Below are 22,500 nucleotides of genomic sequence, written 5' to 3' on the forward strand. Positions count from 1 at the left end.
ACATTTTTAAGAAAAAAATAATAATTTGAGTGGTAAAATTGGAATATTTCTGAGATAATAATGTTTTAAATTTCTAGTGAAAAAAACTCAGGAAGTCAGAGATTCCCACGGCAAAAACAAGGATATTTGAGATTTTAGTGTCTTTATATGTCTTTATTTACTATATTATTATTTTATATATATATTATTATAATGTGCAAGAAAAAAAACTGATTTTCCCAGATTAAAGCTCCAAATTAAACTATTTAATCTCAGAGATTTTTCCTTTAATTTCCTGTAAATTTACCTCTTTAATATAATTATTTTTTGTCTTGTTTATCTCTGAATTCTCTCCTCTTCAGCTTTATGATTTATTTAATTATTTATTCATATTTTTACCTACAACGTCCCAAATCATGGCACATAATTCACCAAAAACAAAACTAATCTGTCACAGAAGGTCCAGAAACATTTAAAGAATTTAATTAATAAAAAAATCAATAAAGTGTGAACTCGCCCTTTAGTTTGAGTTTCTATTAAATCTGTCCGAGCTGCACATTTAATTAAATATTATTATAAAACCTGAAAATTAAACAAAATGTTTCCAGTCTGTTAGAAGTGTTAATAATTGTTAAAATGTGAATATTAATTGAATAAATAAACAGAAAGTCACAAAACAACAATACAAATAAAAACACACAAACAGCTGATTGTTTGTTAATTAATCTGCACTTAAAATCACATTTATACATAAAAAAAATTAAAATAAATGACCAGCTAATCTTTAACATCTCAGTTTGCTAAAATGGATAAAAAAGGGATGATTTATAATAATAGATAATAATAAAATATATGAATAATAATAATAATAGAGTAAAATAATACAATATGAATATTCATGTGTCTGTATTAAACAGTTTTCTCTTTTTGTTTTATTTATTAAAAATCTGAATTTAATCAGTTGACTGATTTAAAAAAAATAAAAAAATAAAAATAAAATTTGTAAATTAAAAGAAATAAATCAACAACAAATTTAAACATCTCAATAAAAATAAATCAGAAAAATGTATTAATATATTTAATTATCTTGTTTATTATTAATGTTATAATAAGAACAATAATACATATTATTAATGATTTATAATACCATTTAATTAATAATTTTAGTTTTGGCTATCAAATGGATTTATACTTAAATTATTAATTAAAAAAAAACATTGAAAATTGTTAAAATATTTTCACTAATTAAATAATAAAACCACTCATTGAAATTTGTTGTTAATTTATTATTTTTATTATTCTAATTTTTATTTTATTTTAACAAACTTTCCAAAGTGTTGCAAAAATAAAATAAATTAAATTACAGTATTAAATATGAGTCAAAATCAACTCTCAAACCACAATATCCAGGTATCAAATTTGATCCTTAAAATTGGTTGTTTTCTCCTTGAAAACCCCCCAAAAATGTAATTTACAACAATAAAACATAAATAAGAAGCTGGAAACACATTACATTTACATTTTTGCCTCAAAAAGCAACTTAAAAATTAAAATTCTTGTCAATTATTCTTGTTGTAATGGATCAAATCAGCTCAAAATATAATGTAATAACTTTATTAACATTGTGCAGCTCAGCTCCTCCTCCACACACACACACACACACACACACACACACACACACAGTAATACTCGGTGCATGTTTGATTTGTGTAAGAGTTTTTTTCTGTTTCTCTTTAAAAGAATGGGTGAATAAAGAACCTGAGCAGCGGATTATTTAATAAGTTATATCCAGAATGTTGTTGCTCTTTAATCTGTAATTAATTCATTAATCTGTTAATAATTAATTCATAATCTGCTTCTGAAACTCGACGGGACGTTTTCTCTCTTTCTGCCTTTTGGGGGAATTATTAATGAATGAATCATTAATGAATGAATCATTAATGATTCATTCATTAATGAATCATTAATGAATGAATCATTCATGAATGAATCATTAATGAATGAATCATTAATGAATGAATCATTAATGGATGAATCGCTGCACATGAAGAAGAAGAAGAAGAAGAAGAAGACCCGCCTCCTGTCACTCATTCTGTCTCGTTCTGAATCTATAACGGATAAAAAACAACAACAACAACAACAACATGTGGTTGAAAAGGAAAAAAATCAGCACACTTTTTGGAAATGTAATTTTTTAAACTGCTCAAAAGTGTTTTTGTAAAGATAATAGAACAATTATAACGATTTCCACAACGCAGCGACCTCCACACCGTCTCATTATTTCACCTCACAACACTTAAACATCATTATTATTATTATTATTATTATTATTATTATTATATTATTATTATTATATTATTATTATTATATTATTATATATTAATATATTATTATTAATATTATATTACTATTATATTATTATTATATTATTAATATTATATTATTATTGTTCAGAGTAGAAGTCATCCTGAGGCTGCAGCTAACAAACAAAACAATATTTCTGTAGTTTCTCCACTGATGAGACGTTTAGAGTGTGTAGTTGTGTAGTTGCAGTGTTTGTCCAGCAGGAGGAGCTGCAGCTTCACTGAGACACTCAAACAACAGGAGACGCTTATTATATATTATATATTATACTGTCTGGATTACAGCATTTACTTCTCTTTACCAGTATTTATTACAGTATTTATTACAGTGTTTATGTACTTGTTTACTCCAGTATGTTATTTACTCCAGTATTTATTTATTTCACTATTTAATACGGTATTAGTTTAATACTGTATTTATTTAGTCCAGTATATTATTTATTTTGATGTTTATTTATTTCAGTATTTAATACATAATTTAATACAGTATTTACTCCAGTATTTATTTAATACAATATTTATTTCAGTATTTATTTATTACAGTATTTATACACTTCAGTGTTTAATACAGTATTTAATTATTTTCTCCAGAATTTATTAATTTTACTAGATATGTTTATACACTCAAACAACAGGAGACGCTTATTTGCCTTTATTTACCTTTTATTTACTGTCTGTGTTACAGCATTTACTTCACTTTACCAGTATTTATTACAGTATTTATTCAATTATTTATTAGTGTTTATGTACTTGTTTACTCCAATATGTTATTTACTCCAGTATTTATTTATTTCACTATTTAATCGGTATTAGTTTAATACCGTATTTATTTATTCAAGTGTTTTATTTATTTTGGTATTTATTTATTTCAGTATTTAATACATGATTTAATGCAGTATTTGTTTATTCCAGTATTTGTTTTATACAATATTTACTTCAGTATTTATTTAATGCAATATTTTTTATTTTATTTACGCCAATATTTATTTATTTCAGTATTTAATTCAGTATTTATTTAATATCGTATTTATTTACTCCAGTATTTTATGTAATTTAGTATTTATTTATTTCACTATTTAATACAATATTTATTTATATCAGTATTTATATACTTCAGTGTTTAATACAGTATTTCATTATTTTCTCCAGAATTTATTAATTTTACTATTTAATACAGTAATTCTTTATCTCTATTTATTTACTTTCGTATTTATTTATTTCAGCATTTATTTACTTAACTATTTAATAGATATGTTTATTTCAGTAGTTATTTACTTCACCATTTATGCACAAGTATTTAATACACAATTTATTTATTCCAGTATTTAATACAGTATTTATTTATTTATTCCAGTATTTATTTATTTCAGCATTTATTTACTCCACTATTTAATACATTATTTACTTACTTAACTATTTAATAGATTTTTATTTATTCCAGTATTTATTTACTACGGTATCCATTTATTTCAGTATTTAATACAGTATTTATTTATTCCAGTATTTCATTTATTTATTCCAGTATTTCATTTATTTATTCCAGTATTTATTTATTTATTTCAGCATTTCCTCCAGCAGTTCTTCCAGAATGTATTGACTTTAATATTTACTCCATTATCACAGTATTTATTTATTTACTCCACTATTTAATACAATATTTATTTATGTATTTCAGTAATTATTTACTTCAGTATCACGGTGTGTATTTCCTCCAGATAGACACAGACTTTGTTTGTTTATTTCACCTTTATTTTATTTGTGGAAGTATCAGGATCAGTTTACAGTTTTCAGTTTAAGTTCAACAACAACAAAAACAAACAAACAAACAAAGAAAAGCAGAAAATAAATCAGTTTTTCCCTTTAAAATCTTCGTCCTGAACACGTTAAACTCTTTCTGTTTCACTTTGTCATAAAAAAATAAGTCGAAGTCGTTCTGACTTCACAAACACAGCGCTCGGTTTTCAGAATAAAAGCCCAAACTTCTCATAGATTCTGACGGTTTCCATGCAGAGGAGTGATTAATGTTGACAGGAAGAGAAAAGACCCACAAACACACGACAGACATTTATATATAATATTTAATATGTAAAAAAATAAAGAAGTGAGGAGCGATCAGTCGTTCAGGGAGAAAATAAATTAACAAATTAAAGTTAAAATCAGCCGAAACGCTTTGTGGCACTTAAAGGTTTTTATTTTCTGCATCAGAAGGTTTTATGGTGGTTTTTTTTGCATCTTGTGAGCTGATTATTATTATTATTATTAGTGCAAAGGAGCCAAAAAACTAAAAAAGTTTGTTTTAAATGAAAAAATCAACCAGAGAGGAAGATTGTAAACATTTTTCTGTTTTTCTATAATCACAAAAAAAGCATTTTTGTCTGATTTAAGTCCAATTCTCAAAAAAAGAAAACAAAATCCTTTAAATTCAGATTTTTTTTTTCTATGAAGTTTTGCCTCTAAATCATCTTGTTGAGCTTCCAAACTGCATGAAATTTGAGATGATTTTTTTTAATTTTTGCACAGAAACGAGAAATTAATCTCACCAAAAAATATTTCTGCTAAGAAAAGTCTGAAATTAGAGATTTAACTCTTTAAACTCTTTTGATCAAATCTTTTTTCACAAAAGAATTGATGCAAACGTGAGCTAAACTTAGATTTAATTCTACAAATTCTGACTTTCAACATGGAAACATTCATCTGCTTCATTTGATCCTTAATTATTATTATTATTATAATAAACTCCCCAAAATGTATTTTTAATAGTGGAGAGAAGTTTGTTTTCACACTTTTTAACTGATCTGGAGGATTTATTTATTATCATTTATGGAGCCAAAATCCTTTAAAAAAGTCTCAATTTAGAGATTTTAACTCTTAAAAGTGTTTTTTTTTCTCTAATAACATGTTTTACTTGATCAAATCTTTTTTCACAAAAGAATTGAAGCAAACTTGAGCTAAACTTGAGGATTTTTAGAAATTTTAAAATAGATTTACTTCTACAAATTCTGACTTTCAACATGATCTCGACGGCTTTTATTTAAAACCTTTTAAAAAAGTCACAATTTAGAGATTAAACTCCTCAAAATGTTCTTTGTTTTCTTAGTTAGAACTCATTTCTAATAACTGAGAGATGCATTATAATGTTCTTCACTAAAATTAATTCACAGGAGTTTTAGAGGAAAGAAAGTCATAATTACAGATTAAACTCTTGAATTGTTTTCATTTTAATATTTATGCATTTATGGAGTCAAAGTTCTTAGAAAAAAGTCAGAATTTAGAGATAGTTTCCATGTTTTATTATTCTGGAGATGATTTGAATGAGTTTTTACATCTTGAGTTCATCCAGATGATTTAAGACAAAAATCCTTAGAATAAAAAAGTCTTTAAGGATTCAAAGATTAAACACTTCAAATATGTTTAAAATAAATCAGAAGCAAAAAAAGATCTTTTTTTTGCTTATTATTATTATTATAATAATCTTGTGATGATCAGAAAAGCAGTAAAATCAAAGAGTTTCCTCTCTGGTTATTGATCAGCAGATTGTGACTTCGTTCTCTCAGCTGACGGACGAAAAGATCACTGAAAGAAAATCTGTTAGAAAAACAACAACAACAGGAACCCAGTGGAGGAGAGCTCCTCCTGGAGGAGGAGGAGCAGCAGGAGGAGGAGGAGCAGGAGGAGGCGGGGCTTGAGGAGGAGGAGGAGGCGGGGCTTGGTGAGGAGGCGGGGCTCCTAGTAGGCGGGCGGGTTGTGCAGCTCCTGGTATTTTGGCGGCGGCATGGTGAAGACGGCGGGGACGGACAGCAGCACAGACGGTCTGTTGTCACGGTAACGCAGCTGGTGGACGGCAACCGAGGAGAGAGCTAGACCAATCAGCTGCAGGGACACAGACACGGGTTAGTTATTATATTATATTATATTATGTTTATATTATATTATATTTATATTTATATTATATATATATATAGACACACAGAGCTAGACCAATCAGCTGCAGGGACACAGACACGGGTTAGTTATTATATTATATTATATTATATTTATATTATATTATATATATATATATAGACACACAGAGCTAGACCAATCAGCTGCAGGGACAGAGACACACGGGTTAGTTATTATATTTATATTATATTTATATTTATATTATATTATATTTATATTTATATTATATATATATATAGACACACAGAGCTAGACCAATCAGCTGCAGGGACAGAGACACGGGTTAGTTATTATATCTCATCATTTTGCCTTTTTTAATCTCAAAATTTCAACTTTAATCTCATAACTATGACTTTTATCTCAAAATCTGACTTAATACTTGGTTGGGGCTGTTTGATGTGAACTACTGGAAATATAAATATATATATAAATATTTAAATCAAATCAACCAGCAGCTCCTTGATCTTCAATCAGAGTTATTCCAGGTGATCTGGTGGTTTGTTCTCTCTGATTATTCATCAAATAAAGATCAAAGAGTTGATTATTTCTCACCGCGAGAGCCGCCAGCGTGAAGACGACTCCGATCATCACGTCAAAGATCATCAGGACGTAACGCATCAGGATGGAGAAACACGGCTGGAACCAGACCAGAGAGAGAGAGAGAGAGAGAGAGAGAGAGAGAGAGAGAGACAGAGAGAGAGAGAGAGAGAGAGAGAGAGAGAGAGAGAGAGAGACACAGAGAGAGAGAGACACAGAGAGAGAGAGAGACACAGAGAGAGAGAGACACAGAGAGAGAGAGAGACACAGAGAGAGAGAGACACAGAGAGAGAGAGAGAGAGAGAGAGAGAGAGAGAGAGAGACACAGAGAGAGAGAGACACAGAGAGAGAGAGAGAGGAGAGAGAGAGAGAGAGAGAGACACAGAGAGAGAGAGAGAGAGAGAGAGAAGAGAGAGAGACAGAGAGAGAGAGAGAGAGAGAGAGAGAGAGAGAGAGGCAGGGTCAGGGTGGTTGGTTGGTTGGTTGGGTGTGTGTGTTTAGTGTTTGTGTGTGTGTGTGTGTGTAGTGAGTGTGTGTGTGTGTGTGTGTTTAGTGTGTGTGTGTGTGAGTTTAGTGTGTGTGTGTGTGTGTGTGTGTGTGTGTGTGTGTGTGTGTGTGTTTAGTGTGTGTGTGTGTGTGTGTGTGTGTGTGTGTGTGTGTGTGTGTGTGTGTGTGTGTGCTCCTCACCTTGCTGTAGACAGACCCTCCTCTGCTGCAGCAGCAGCTGCTACAAAACACAAGAAGAAGAAAACAGGAAGTCACTAACTTTACTTTATTCAAGACGACCAAGAGAAAACCTGAGAGTCAACCTGAAGGAAAGATAACTAGAGTATTATCAGAGTATTATTAGAGTATTACTAGAGTATTATTATAGTATTATTACAGTATTATCAGAGTATTATCAGAGTATTACTAGAGTATTATTATAGTATTATTACAGTATTATCAGAGTATTATCAGAGTATTATTATAGTATTATTATAGTATTACTAGAGTATTATCAGAGTATTATTATAGTATTATTATAGTATTACTAGAGTATTATTAGAGTATTACTAGAGTATTACTAGAGTATTATTATAGTATTATCAGAGTATTATTATAGTATATTAGAGTATTACTAGAGTATTATTATAGTATTATTACAGTATTATCAGAGTATTATCAGAGTATTATTATAGTATTATTATAGTATTACTAGAGTATTATTAGAGTATTACTAGAGTATTACTAGAGTATTATTATAGTATTACTACAGTATATTAGAGTATTACTAGAGTATTATTATAGTATTACTAGAGTATTATCAGAGTATTCTAGACAGTATTATCAGAGTATTACTATAGTATTACTACAGTATGACTACAGTATTATTATAGTATTATCAGAGTATTATTGCAGTATTATCAGAGTATTAGAGTATTATTATAGTATTATTATAGTATAATTACAGTATTATTATAGTATTAGTATTATTACAGTATTACCAGAGTATTATCAGAGTATTATTATAGTATTATCAGAGTATTATTATAGTATTATTACAGTATTATAGTATTATCAGAGTATATTATAGTAGTAGTATTATTACAGTAGTATTATTATAGTATTATTATAGTAGTAGTACTGTAGAGGGCGTGGACTGACCCTGTATCCGATGGAGGTGCAGAGTCCTTCCTCCTCCTCCTCTTCGTCACACAGACAGGAGTCGGGGATCTGGTCCTCCCAGTCCTGGTAGCTGAACAGACCACAGCACTGCAGCTGGACACCACAGAAGAAGAAGAGAAGCAGCAGGTTAGTGACCATGACAGGACAATTCATATATTAATACTCATTTCATCTGTTATTATTACTCTATCATTTATATACTCAAAATGCTTTTACTCATTTTTATTCCTATCTATTACATTTTTTAAATTTAATTTTATTAATTTATTTAATTGTCTTGCATCGGTTCGTATACTCAAATTAGTTATGTAATATTTACTTTTAATAAAAAAAACAACAACCTCAATATATAGACTAAAATGGCTGATTTGTGTGCAAAAAATATAAATAAAAAAAAAAATAAATAAATAAATGGAGGTCAGATGGCTACAGGAAAAAATTGATAAACTTAAAAACTTTGTTCTTGCACATTATTAAATAAAAATGAGGAACTAAAGACCTAAACTTATTTAATTGTCTTGCATCAGTTCGTATACTCAAATTAGTTATGTAATATTTATTTTTAATACAAAAAAACCCTTAATATATAGACAAAAAATGATTAAAAAATAAATAAATAAATGGAGGTCAGAAAACAAAATAACAATATTTTTGAGGAAAAAATTTGAGAAACTTAAAACTTTGTTCTTGCACATTATTAAATAAAAATGAGGAACTAAAGGAACTATTTCATACAAAAAACCCTTAATATATAGACTTAACATATAGACGAAAAAAATGACTGATTTGTGTGCAAAAAATATTTAATAAATAAATAAATAGAGGTCAGATGGTTACAGAATGCAAAATAACAATATTTTGGAGCAAAAAAAAGATAAACTTAAAAACGTTGTTGTTGCACATTATTAAATAAAAATGAGGAACTAAAGGAACTATTTCATTAATTTATTTAATTATCTTGCGTTGGTTCGTATACTCAAATTAGTTATGTAATATTTATTTTTAATACAAAAAACCCTTAATATATAGACTAAAAATGACTGATTTGTGTGCAAAAAAAAATGTATTTAAAAAATGTTTTTACTGTTAAAATAATATTAAGATTTGTCTTTCACATGCATGATTCCCTGTGCATATTAAGAACGATTAGCACAATAAAAGCGATGGAGGAGTGATCTATACCAGCTATTCTCAACCTTGGGGTCGGGACCCCAATTGGGGTCGCGAGATGATTTTTGGGGGTCGCCAAATCATTTAGGAAGTCAGCTCTGTCTCCACTGTGTTAAAGTGTTCATGTGTTTTAGTCTTTTTGGTCACTTAATGTCTTTTTTTTTGTCATTTTGTGTCTTTTTTTGTTCATTTTGTTTCCTTTTTTTGGTCATTTTGTGTCTTTTTTGATCATTTTGTGCTTTTTTTGGTTATTTTGTGTCTTTTTTTAGTCATTTTGTGTTTTTTTTTTGTAATTTTCTTTCTTTTTTGGGTCATTTTGTGTCTTTTGGGGTCATTTTGTGTCTTTTTTGGTCATTTAGTGTCTTTTTTGGTCATTTTGTGGTCAATTTGTGTCTTTTTTGTTCATTTTGTTTCCTTTTTTTGGTCATTTTGTGTCTTTTTTGATCATTTTGTGGTCAATTTGTGCTTTTTTTGGTTATTTTGTGTCTTTTTTTAGTCATTTTGTGTTTTTTTTTGGTAATTTTCTTTCTTTATAGGGTCATTTTGTTTCTTTTGGGGTCATTTTGTGGTCAATTTGAGTCTTTTTTGTTCATTTTGTTTCCTTTTTTTGGTCATTTTGTGGTCATTTTTTTTGGCTGATCTGAACTGTGTGTGTGAGATTGTGTTCAGTGAGCGGGGGTAGCGACTCAAAAAGGTTGAGAACTACTGCTCTATAGAGCAGTATTAGTGTGTTTGGTGACGACAGGAAGTTCTTTGGTTCTCGTTCTAGTGAAAGTAGGACGGAGGTTTGAGTCTGAGGGAGTTTCCATCTTCACCTCAGACCAGAACAGACCAGATCAGATCTGAGGTCTGGTTTTGTTCTGCTGCCTGCACATATTTCCATATTGTGGTTCCACGTCGGCGTGAAACAAAGCAGCTCTGTTGAATCCTCTATCAGCCTTTATCACACTGTTTCACTTTCAACACGCACAAGCTGCAAACTAAACGGGAACGCAGAAGAAGAAAAAGGCTCCAGATGTCATTAAACTACAGCTGTGATGATTGATAATAAACTCCTTAAACTACAGCTGTGACTATTGATAATAAACTCCTGTCAGAAGAGACAGAACACTTTGATTTTAGAGGGTTTTTTTGGTTTAACTGCACTAAAAAAAAGCTGAAAATGTGACACTTTAAAACTTTGTTCTTGCAGTTTTTAGGGAGAAATGATGAACTAAAGACTGAAGTGTGAATATGAATATGATGGTAAAGCTTCTTCAGTTCATGACTAAAAATAAAGAGGAACTTTCTCTGAATAATGACTCAGAATAACAAGAAACTCTTGAGAAATATGGACTTAATGTCCTGAAATAACCACTTTCTTATCCATCCAAATGATTTATCTCAAAATAATGTCAAACTTTCCACAATTTGACTAAAACCAAGTAGAGAAACACTGAATAAGGATCTCAGAATAATATATTATCTGGAAATAATTAAACATTGACAAAATGCCTCGAAAGATTACATTGCATTACATTACATTTATTGACTTAAAATCAGGAGAAACTGGCTCAAAATCAAGACTTATCTCTGAATAATGAAAAAGATAATGTACAACTTTCTAAAAAGACACACAAACATTGAATTAATATCTCAAAATAATGATTTAACTCAAAATAATTTGAGAAAAAACGACATAATGCATCAAAAAATGAGATTAACCTCGAAATAATGACCTAAAATCATGATAAACTTGCTTAAAATGGTGACTTAAATTAAATAATTAACATTTTTGCAGAAACTTTGTCACAATAATGACTTGGTATCTCAAAAATAACAACCTCCTTATCCATCAAAATGATTTATCTCTAGATTATGTAAAACTTTCCACAATTAAACCAAAAAAAAGTTGAGAAACATTGAATCAGTATCTCAAAATGACGATTTAACTCAAAATAATATGAGAAATATAAAAAAAAATGCCTCAAAAACTGAGATTAAGCTCAAAATAATGAGTTAAAATCATGAGAAACCTTTTGACTCATTAACACTTTACAATAACAACTATTAATGTTTATAGATGGTTTATAAACCAGTTATTAACCATTTACAAAGTGTTATACATATTTAATATTTAAATGTTTAAAGCCAGTTTCTTAAATGAATCATTTTAAAATCATTAACATACTTAATATGGTGATAAAAATGTTAAAATAAGCGCAACTAAAACTATTAATTATAATTTAATTGTTTGTTAATGGTAAAGTAACTATAAACTTACATTAATATACCATTTATTTGTCATTTATAAATTATTTTGTTAGTTAAACATGAATAAATGATGTATTTACCATTCTAAATGGCCTATATACGGTTTATAAATGATGATTAAACATTAATAAACTATCTGTTTACCATTTATAAATGATGGTTATTGTAAAGTGTTAAATGCAGATACATTTTTAGTTTCCGAGGTTATTTTTGTGTCTTGTTCTCAAAAAGAAAGTGCTGCTTTAGAGAAGTTACTGAACCAAAACCTCTGTTAAAAAGCCAAAATTGAGAAACGTAAAAACGTTGTTGTTGCACATTTGTAAAGAAAAGAAGAGGAACTAAAGCCTAAATGATAATAATTATAATATGAGCTCATTCCTTCACTGTGACTGTTAATAACTTCCTCTTCTCTGTGTTTTTCACTTCATGTTTCATTCATGCGGAAGAGAAAATGAAGAAGTGAGCCGTGAGCTCGTTTGTGAGTCAAATAAAACTATTTGCATTCCTGCCCGACGACACACCCGGCAACCAGCCGGCCAATCAGGCGGCCCGGCCTCACCTGGCAGCCAGGAGGATTATGGGAGTAAACTGGCTTGTCAACAATCAGTTTATGATCTGGAAAATAAAACCGTGTGATGAACAGAGAGCTGCAGCTCCTTCTACTAGTTTCCTTTCATATGAAACACAATAATCAAGCTCACTGACTTTCGGTTTTTATTAAAAAAAAGCTTCAACAGAAACATTTAACTGACTATTTGTTGTTGTTCTGACTCAAATTTAAACAAACAAATATTAGAATTAAATTAATTCAGAGTTGATTTTTGACATTGAGAGCAGCAGCTTATATAATAATCCATTTCTATCACATAAATGGCTCAAAAATAAACAAATAAATAACAATTTTTTAACGAGATTTACCTGCGTATTATTGTCTAATTAATTAAATTATTGTCTAGATTAAATCAATTAGTCTAGATTAATTAAATTATTGTCTAGATTAAATCAATTAGTCTAGATTAATTAAATTACTGTCTAGATTAATTCAATTATTGTCTAGATTATTCAATTTGTCCACAAAATGTAAAAAAAAATAGTGAAAAATGTATCTACAACAAATATAGAATATAATCATAAAAAAATAAAAATAAATACTTTTTTTCAGTTTTTTTAAACAACAAAAAAATAAATAAAATATCTATAAATCATTCGATCAATCTGAGCACACTAAATTTCGTTCCAAAATATTTTTTTAAATATTTTATTTTTTTAAAAGTTTCCATTTGTGAGTCAGCTGAGCTCTTTAACAGCAGCTGAACTTTGTATCTTCCTCTTCGTCTGATTATTTTAGGGATTCCTTTAATCATTAAAGCTGTTTACTGGTTCCTGCTTTCACCCAGTGTGTGTGTGTGTGTGTGTGTGTGTGTGTGTGTGGAGGATGGAGGAGCTGAGCTGCACAATGTTAATAAAGTTATAATATTTAGAGCCGATTTGATCCATTAAAGCAAGAATAATTGGCAAGAAATTAGATTTTTTTAAAGTTGTTTTTTGAGGCAAAAATGTAAATGTAATGTGTTTCCAGCTTCTTGTTTCTGTTTTATTGTTGTAGATTAAATATTGAGTGGTTTTGGAGGTCTCACCTGTCTCTGCAGCGACTCCGTCATGTCCCTGACGTCAGCTGAAGCTTTGTCCAGAGGAAGAAGCTCACGGAACTTCTCCTCCAGCAGAGGCTCCACCTGCCAACACAAACACATGATCATTAAAGAGCCTCAGCTGATCTATCAACAAGTGATTATCAACATTCATATAGAATTCATTAATATAGAAGTGTGGGTAGTTACCCGGGGCCGGGCGATAGCAGTGGTGATCCCAGCACGGAGCATCAGCAGACTGCCCACAACCATACACACCAGGAACTACAGAGAGTGAGACACACACAGACATTAGAACATTTGCAGATATAAAAAAATATATTTTGATCATAATTAATCATTATTTCTCATAGGGCTGCACGTTTATGGCTAAAATGATAATCACGATTATTTTGTTCAATAATGTAATCACGATTATTAATCAGGATTATTCATAATTCATGTTGTGATGGCTAACTGTTAGCCTGTTAGCACATACACACTGTACTGCTACAGAGCTAACTGTTAGCCTGTTAGCACATACACACTGTACTGCTACAGAGCTAACTGTTAGCCTGTTAGCACATACACACTGTACTGCTACAGAGCTAACTGTTAGCCTATTAGCACATACACACTGTACTGCTACAGAGCTGACTGTAAGCCTGTTAGCACATACACACTGTACTGCTACAGAGCTAACTGTTAGCCTGTTAGCACATACACACTGTACTGCTACAGAGCTAAATGTTAGCCTGTTAGCACATACACACTGTACTGTTACAGAGCTAACTGTTAGCCTGTTAGCAACTTGCAGACTGTACGCTAAGGGGTTAACATCCCCTCTGGCTCTGCAGCTGGGAGAGACTGCTGCAGGAGGACTGTGCCGCTTCCACTCCTTCTTACTCTTCTTAACGAGCCTCTGGCCCCCGCAGCTCATTAAGAAGAGCCTCCTGCCCCCGCGGCTCATTAAGAAGAGCCTCCTGCCCCCGCGGCTCGTTAAGAAGAGCCTCTGGCCCCCGCGACTCGTTAAGAAGAGTAAGAACGAGTCTCCAAAAGTCTCCAATAACACCAGAAAAAGTTGCTGGATTTGTCTCCAGTCGCTTTCTTGAAAAATAAGCCCTAATTTCTGATATCCATACACTTATTATCAGACACCCTAAAATCCCTGTAAATGGTGCCCCGTGTGAGACTGGTTAGACAGACAGACAGACAGACAGGAGGACAGACAGACAGACAGGAGGACAGACAGACAGGAAAGACCTTTAGCACAGTTTCACAATGATTCTTTCTAAGGATAGAAATGAGTCAGTGAGTGTCTAATCTCCTTTCTTACACAATCCTTGAAAGTTTGGATGAAGTTTGTCGCTTTTTAAAGGGAACAGAGAGTTACTAGAATGTGAAACTTTCTCCAAATGTTGACCTACTTTCTCATCAAAATGTGTCAGTAAAGTTTGAGGAAGTTTCTCATTATTTTGAGAATTTCAATATTTTACGATACTATGTCATTATTTTGAGTTATACAGTTATTATTTTATGATACAAGATTATTATTTTGAGAAAGTTTCTTATTATTTTTGAAAGTTTCTCATTATTATGTGATACTGAGTCCCTATGTTGCTATTTAAAGATCATCTGTCATTATTTTCAGATATGTTGTCTTTATTTTGTGATACTAAAATCATTATCCTGAGAAAGTTTCTTATTATTCTGAGAAAGTTAATTATAATAATAATTAAACTAATTATTTTAAGATATCAAATCCTTCGTTTGAGGAAGTTTGTCATTTCTCATCAAGTCTTTATTTATATGAAACCAAGTGACTTAAAGAACATTTCTCATTATTTTCAGATGAGAAAGTTTCTCATAATGTTTTATGATTACAAGCCTATATTTACATCTTTTTATTTTTATAACAGATGGGCGTTATCCATCGTTTCCTTCAGAATAACAATAACTGTTCTTTAACTGGCAGGAAGGAAAAGAAATGTTTGACGGGAACAAACCTGCAGCTCAACGTAAACCAGACTCACAATAACAGGAAGTGGAGAGACACCAGAGACACCACACCAGTGGCTGTGACCTCCTTTACACTGCCTGACAACTACATATATCGATATATCTTTTTCATATCTAGACTTGTGCATTTTGGTTTTCCCCTCAACGTCACAGATGATGTCAATTTGGAAATTTCTTACGCATTGTTTTCTTTTTTTTCTGTCATTTACTTTTTATTGGTTTTTTATTTTACATGTAAATGGACAAACAAACAAACAGTCAACATGAAAACCTAAAGACAAATACAGAAAATATCAAGGGAGAAGTAAAAGTATACAAAAAACCCAGAAAAAAAAATAAAAAAGGGAAAGGTACAAAGAAATGAAAGTATTCTCATCGTCCAGTCTGAGCTCACCTGAAGTTATTGTTTTATGGTAGAGACATATGTAATCCATTTTTGCCAATTTTCAATAAAAAAATCTTTTTGTGTTCTTAAATTGAAAGTAATTATTTCCATTACAAAGATCCTGTACACAACATCAATCCATTCATCTGCATCTGACATTTCTTCGTTCTATTGATTTCTGACAGGCCACCAGTAATATTCTCACTAAATATTTATCTTTATTCCTCCACTCCACTTCCTCTAGATCCACCAAATATAACAAATTGAAACAAAAAGTTATTTTTGTTGAATCTTACCGATGGTTTTAATTATCTTTTACTTTGTAATAAAACGCCTTACTGTCATTTCTTTCTTTTATTCTGAAGATGTGTGTCAGCTGATTTTTAAACTCACCACAATCAGGCAGACTTTGCTCTCCTTGTGGGCGCCGTAGGCTCCCAGGATGGCGATCACCAAGGTGACGGCGCCGACCACGTAGAGGAGGATGAGGCCGGTGGTCCGACCCTCCAGCTGCCGACCAGAAACCACCAACAAACAGGTTAATTCATTCTGTTGGCTTTATTTCATGTGAACTCCATGCTGAGACAGTGTTTGTTCTTACATCTCCTCCATTGACGTTGGTGAGGACCTGAGACAGCAGAGCCAGCGCGATGATGACGCCGCCAACAATCTGAAACCAAAACAAAGAGTTTGATCAGAACCCACCAATAAAACAAGAACAGTAAAAGCAGTAACGATTCACAAAGTCCATCCAGATAACTGCCTACGCTCGTGATCACAAGTTAAATCTATAAACCAGGAGATGAGGCGGTATAAAACCTTTATTACCGGATCATTTTACATCTCTGGGCTTCTGAAAGTTATCTAACATAACATTTAGCCGAACTAAACCCAACCAAACCACTGGGAGATTCATCAGTTCAGAAAATAATCCTTAGTTGAAGCCAAAACCTGGTCTCAGGACAGGGTTTAGGATGGGAAGCATTTTGGTTTCCATTTAAAGTCAAAGTGGCATTGACCAATTACCTGGTTGTGGTTGTTGTTGATGTCACAATCTATTATTTATTTCCCTTACTGTTATATATAATTATATATATTTGTACAATAAACTGAATATCTCTTTGGTTTGTGGACAAAACAAGAGATTTGAGGACGTCATCTTGTGGTTTGGAAACACTCATTGATATTTTTATACATTTTATTCACCAAACAATAATCGATTAATCGTTTCAATAATCGACAGATTAATCCATAATGAAAATAATCGTTAGTTGCAGCCCTAGCTGACTGTAAAACTGAATTGCCCTTCTGGGACTAATAAAGTATCCTGAATCTGAATCTCTTTGCAGGCTTTGGGTTGCATGCAAGTAAAAAGTCCTTTTCAGAACCATCGGTGATCACCGGACATCAACTTTTTGTTCAAACATTTCATTCTTAATCTTTAATTCTCGCATCTCAAGTTGCTAAAATGACCTGCACATTGAAAATAAAGTCTTGGTCCTAGATATCTTTTATCCATATATTTGTTGGCTACACTGGAACCCAATAAATATTGTCTGTTTCCCAGAGAAAGAGCGTTGGGCTTTGAAGACAAAATTCCTGCGGAATTACAGATTCTGGATCCATCTTGTGATATCCCAGGACCAAAAATACTTTTTCCTCATACCGCTTTATGACCAACCTAAACCTAGATCTAGTTCTAGTTCTGGTGCTGGTTCACAGTTGGTTCAACTTGGAAACCTTCTCAGAACCGGTTTGCTTTCCCAGTTAGTGTCATTATGTCACTGTACGTCTCCACTTTCCCAGAAACTCTAACGCCAACTTCAAGTGTAAAAGCCTATAAAACATTATAATTAATCTAATAAAGTACTGAAGCATTTTGCCTCTATAATTATGCTAGTAGTTAGTTAAGCTCTTTGTTTAAAAAAAAAAAAGAGGCGGCCACAGCGGTTTGGTTAGTCTTTTAGGTCAGGATAACCCCGCCCCCAGCCCCTGATGGAAGTGGGTCGTGGTTTGGTACCAGCAGAGCTCTGGAACCAGATTTCCTGACAGAGAACCGGTTCTTTGGCTGTCGAAACACCAAGAACTGGTTCAAATTAGGCTCCGAACTGGGGCTCCACCTGCCTTGGTGGAAAGAGTTCTTCCAGGGACGAATGTGAATAAGTGGACACATTTCTTTTAACGCAACAACCTTCACAAAACAACTTGTTTTCCTAGAAGAATTTGATGAATTCAGTCCGATAACATGTCGTGAGATTAAATCATTTTATCTACCATCCAGTTGGTGGTATTTTTCCATGACTTGGTTTATGGGCCCCGTGTGCAGCCCCGGAGGCATTTCATACACGGAAGTGGAGCTTTTTCAGCTTCATGTGCAACAGATCAGCCTTGGCACGCCTCCATTGTTGTGCCAAGTTCCTTTTTAAAACCACGAGGCTTAATCATCGTCAGTGGTTTCTGCTGCTTGTTTCCTTAAGATTAGAGCTGCAACCAAGCATTCGCTTCATTACTCATTAATCTGCCTTCAGTCCATTAATTGTTGTGTATTTGCAGCCAGACGTTCAAACAGTGAACCCTTATGAAAGGTTCATGAGCAGGTAAGCAGAACAATGTGCCTGCGGATCAAAGAGTTTCAGACGGCCCGGTCTCCTGAGGACACACCGACCAGCTTCACTTACTGTAAATCAACACCAGGCTGCTTTTATTGTGAAAAACAGGGTCTGCGGATCAACACAGCTGCAAACTATTAAATGTAATTGTTGTTTTGGCTTCAGACTGACTGGAAACCAGCAGAGAAACTAACAAAACACAAACCACGGCAACAAAACTCACCAAAAGCAGATAAAACCCTATCTGGTTCTCATAAAACCAATTTCTTTCATCTTTAAAGACATTTTCAAGAAGAAAAACGAAACATTTGAAGCTTTCAGCCTCTTAAATGTTAAGATGTGCTACTTTTTTATGGCCTTACGTAACAGTTAATTAAATAACCATTTTACTTTAGTCTCCAACTGAAAGACTTCAGACATTTAACTGCTTAAAAACACAATAAAGCTGCAAAAAGTGGGAATACTCAAACGAAAATGAACCTTAAAAACATTCATTAAAAGCAGGAAACAAAACACAAACCAATTATAACAAAACTCTCCAACAAAAGTAGATATTATTAAAAAAAACTATTAATTTAATCTTTTAAGCCATTATGCAAGAAGAAATAGCAGATATTTGATGGTTAAATACTTTTTAGGGCCTAACATCACAGTTAACTGAATAATTATTTTACTTTTTTTCCAAACTAAGACATAAAAACCCATATATTACTGCATAACAAGGCTTAAAAACACAATTAAGCATCAATTAATAAATATGCAAACTAAAATTAACATTAAAAAACAATGGGATTTCATAAAGAAGCAGGAAACAAAACAAAATAAACAATGTTAGCTACTAAAAATGATAACAAATACATAGTTAAAGTGATGCTGAATTAATATTAGTGTTTCTGACAGACAGACGATGACTGAGCACATTTCTCTCCCAAACACTTCACACTGTAACACCACACCAAAACAGACATTTGTCGATCATAAATAAGCATACTTTTCACTTTTTATCACTTTAAAGTAAAAGTTTAATAAGAATGAGCCTCTAAACGTTGTTTTTCTCATCATAAACTTTAAAGGTGAGTACACCTGCTCACTTGTGATTCATTTAAAGTGCTAAAAATGCTTATAAATCGATTATTTTTCACTTTTAATCAGTTTAAAGTGAAAGTTTAATAGGAATTAACCTATAATTGTTGTTTTTCTCATCAAAAACTTTAAAGGTGAGTACACCTGCTCACTTGTGATGGATTTTAGTGCTCAAAAAGTGCAAACAAACGGATAAATGAACAGTTTGACTGTTGTTTTAAAGACCAACGGTCGGAACATCAACTACGCACTTTTAATTCGCGGTTAAACACGTTTGGAACGTTGGTGCCGCCGAACGCTGGCGGCCATTTTTAACGGTCATCATCACAACTCACCGCGAAGAAGATGTTGAAGATGGTGAGGAGCCGCTTGATGCAGGCGTTGACCTGAGCCATGTTTACCGGCTGACGACGACAACAACAACAACAACAACAACAACAACAACAACAACAACAACACAGTAACACAGTCTAGTTACAGGCGGTGGTGGAGCTCCGGCGGAGAATGAGGAGAGGAGAGGAGGGCTGGCTGCTTTTAGGTGACAGGAGGACCGGGAGGAGGAGGAGGGACCGGGAGGAGGAGCGGGAGGAGCGGGGCGGAGGCTGCCGGGAAGCGGCGCCGCTGGCCGGGATGTCCGATATGGAGACATCCGGGGCTGGAAGAGACGGAGGGAGGGAGGGAGGGAGGCGGCCATTATTCCGGGAAGACTGACGGAAAATCCCTGCTGGAGTTTAGCTAGAAATGAGAGAAGGATTGGCTATTTTATGATAAAACAAAACAAAAAATCTACAAAAAAAAAAAAGAAGTAAAATTACACAGAAAATATGTAAAATTATCCCAGAAAATATGTAAAATTTCCCAGAAATGTATAAAATTATCCACTTTTTTTTTAATGACCCAAAAATATTAAAAATATTAAAATTATATGTAAATTATCCAAAAGAAAATATGTAGAATTACCCAGAAAATATGTAAATTTTCCAAAAGAAAATATGTAAAATTACCCAGAAAATATGTAAAATTATCCAGAAAATATGTGAAATTACCCAAAGATATGTAAAATTATCCCAAAAAATATGTAAAATTATCCCAAAAAAATGTGTAAAATTTCCCAGAAATATGTAAAATTATCCACTTTTTTTAAATGACCCAAAAATATTAAAAATAATAAAAAATATATGTAAATTATCCAAAAAAAGATGTAAAATTAGGCTACCCAGAAAATATGTAAAATTATATGTAAATTATCCAAAAGAAAATATGTAGAATTACCCAGAAAATATGTAAAACGGCCCAAAAATATGGAAAAATTACCCAGAAAATATGGAAAATTACTCCAAAAATATGGAAAATTATCCAGAAAATATGTGAAATTACCCAAAGATATGTAAAATTATCAAAAAAAAATGTGTAAAATTTCCCAGAAAATATGTAAAATTATATGTAAATTATCCAAACGAAAATATGTAGAATTACCCAGAAAATATGTAAAACGGCCCAAAAATATGGAAAAATTACCCAGAAAATATGTAAAACGGCCCAAAAATATGGAAAAATTACCCAGAAAATATGTAAAATTACTCCAAAAATATGTAAAATTATCCAGAAATATGTGTAAAATTACCCCCAAATATGTAAAAATCACCCAGAAATCTGTCATGGAGTTTCCAGCCAGAACTTTAGAGGTAAATGTACAGTAGGGCTCCACGCTGCTTTGTTTTCTAGTCTGATGGAGGCAACAAGTCTGGACAAGCTTTTGGAGACTCCACAGGGTTAAATTCACAGAGAGGCCGGGATCTGGATCTGGAGGGAGGGAGGGAAGGAGGGAAGGAGGGAAGGAGGGAAGGAGGGAGGGAGAGGAGGAGGAGTTGTGTCCAAACAGAATTCCAGTGAAAGTCCAGATCCAGGAAATGACTTCTAGTCCTCTAACCTCTTCTAAGCTACTTCCTGTACGTCCTGTTAATCCTTGGAGGGTTCAGGATCTGTGCAGCTCTCAGTTAGAGGGACGAGTCAACAAGGCCCCGCTCCGTTTATTATTATTATGATTATTGTCATGCCTCAACATGCAAATTCAAACCTACTGAAGCTAAAGTCATAATTTCCACGAGGGAACCTCCCAAAGAGATTAATAAAGTACCTGTCTGTCTGTCTGTCTGTCTGTCTAAATACTCTTTTATTAATGACATTTTATTATTATTATTACTTTTATTTTGTTGTGTGGTTAAATACTCTTTTATTAATTACATTTACATTACATTTTTTTGGTTAAATACTTATTAGAAATGTTTTTTATTATTATTTTTCCTATTATTATTATTATTATTATTATTATTTATATTAATTACAATTTATTATTATTATTATTATTATTTATATTTATTTTGTTGTGTGGTTAAATACTCTTTTATTAATTACATTTTATTATTATTATAATTTTTTTATTATTATTTTTCCTATTATTATTATTATTATTTATATTAATTACAATTTATTATTATTATTATTATTATTATTATTGATACTTATTTTTTGCCTTCTTTTTTGTGCATTTTTTTGTGTGGTTAAATACTCTTATATTAATTATATTTTTTATTATTATTATTATTAATTGTATTTTTTGCATTTTTGTGTGGTTAAATACTCCTATATTAATTATATTTTATTATTATTATTATTAATTTTATTTTTGTGCATTTTTTGTGTGGTTATTATTTATTATTATTTTTTGCCTTCTTTTTCGTGCATTTTTTTGTGTGGTTAAATACTCCTATATTTATTATATTTTATTATTATTATTATTAAATTTTATTTTTGTGCATTTTTTGTGTGGTTAAATACTCTTATATTAATTATATTTTATTATT

The 22,500-nt window shown here is 31.7% G+C and overlaps 1 protein-coding gene across 1 annotated transcript; it reads right to left on the reverse strand.

Moving 5' to 3' along the window:
• Positions 1–4,402: 4,402 nt before the first annotated feature.
• LOC131960754 (tetraspanin-8-like) lies at positions 4,403–20,136 on the reverse strand. Its single transcript, XM_059326028.1, has 10 exons — positions 19,972–20,136; positions 16,546–16,614; positions 16,338–16,454; positions 13,751–13,825; positions 13,550–13,645; positions 8,465–8,582; positions 7,631–7,645; positions 7,509–7,525; positions 6,837–6,920; positions 4,403–6,212 (listed from the first exon to the last, which is right to left on the reverse strand). Exons 1-10 carry the CDS (start codon positions 20,029–20,031, stop codon positions 6,069–6,071), a joined length of 795 nt encoding a protein of 264 aa, XP_059182011.1. The 5' UTR covers positions 20,032–20,136; the 3' UTR covers positions 4,403–6,068.
• Between the last annotated feature and the right edge of the window lie 2,364 nt (positions 20,137–22,500).

This window comes from Centropristis striata, chromosome 22, assembly GCF_030273125.1.
Source record: "Centropristis striata isolate RG_2023a ecotype Rhode Island chromosome 22, C.striata_1.0, whole genome shotgun sequence".
In the NCBI taxonomy this organism is placed as follows: domain Eukaryota; kingdom Metazoa; phylum Chordata; class Actinopteri; order Perciformes; family Serranidae; genus Centropristis; species Centropristis striata.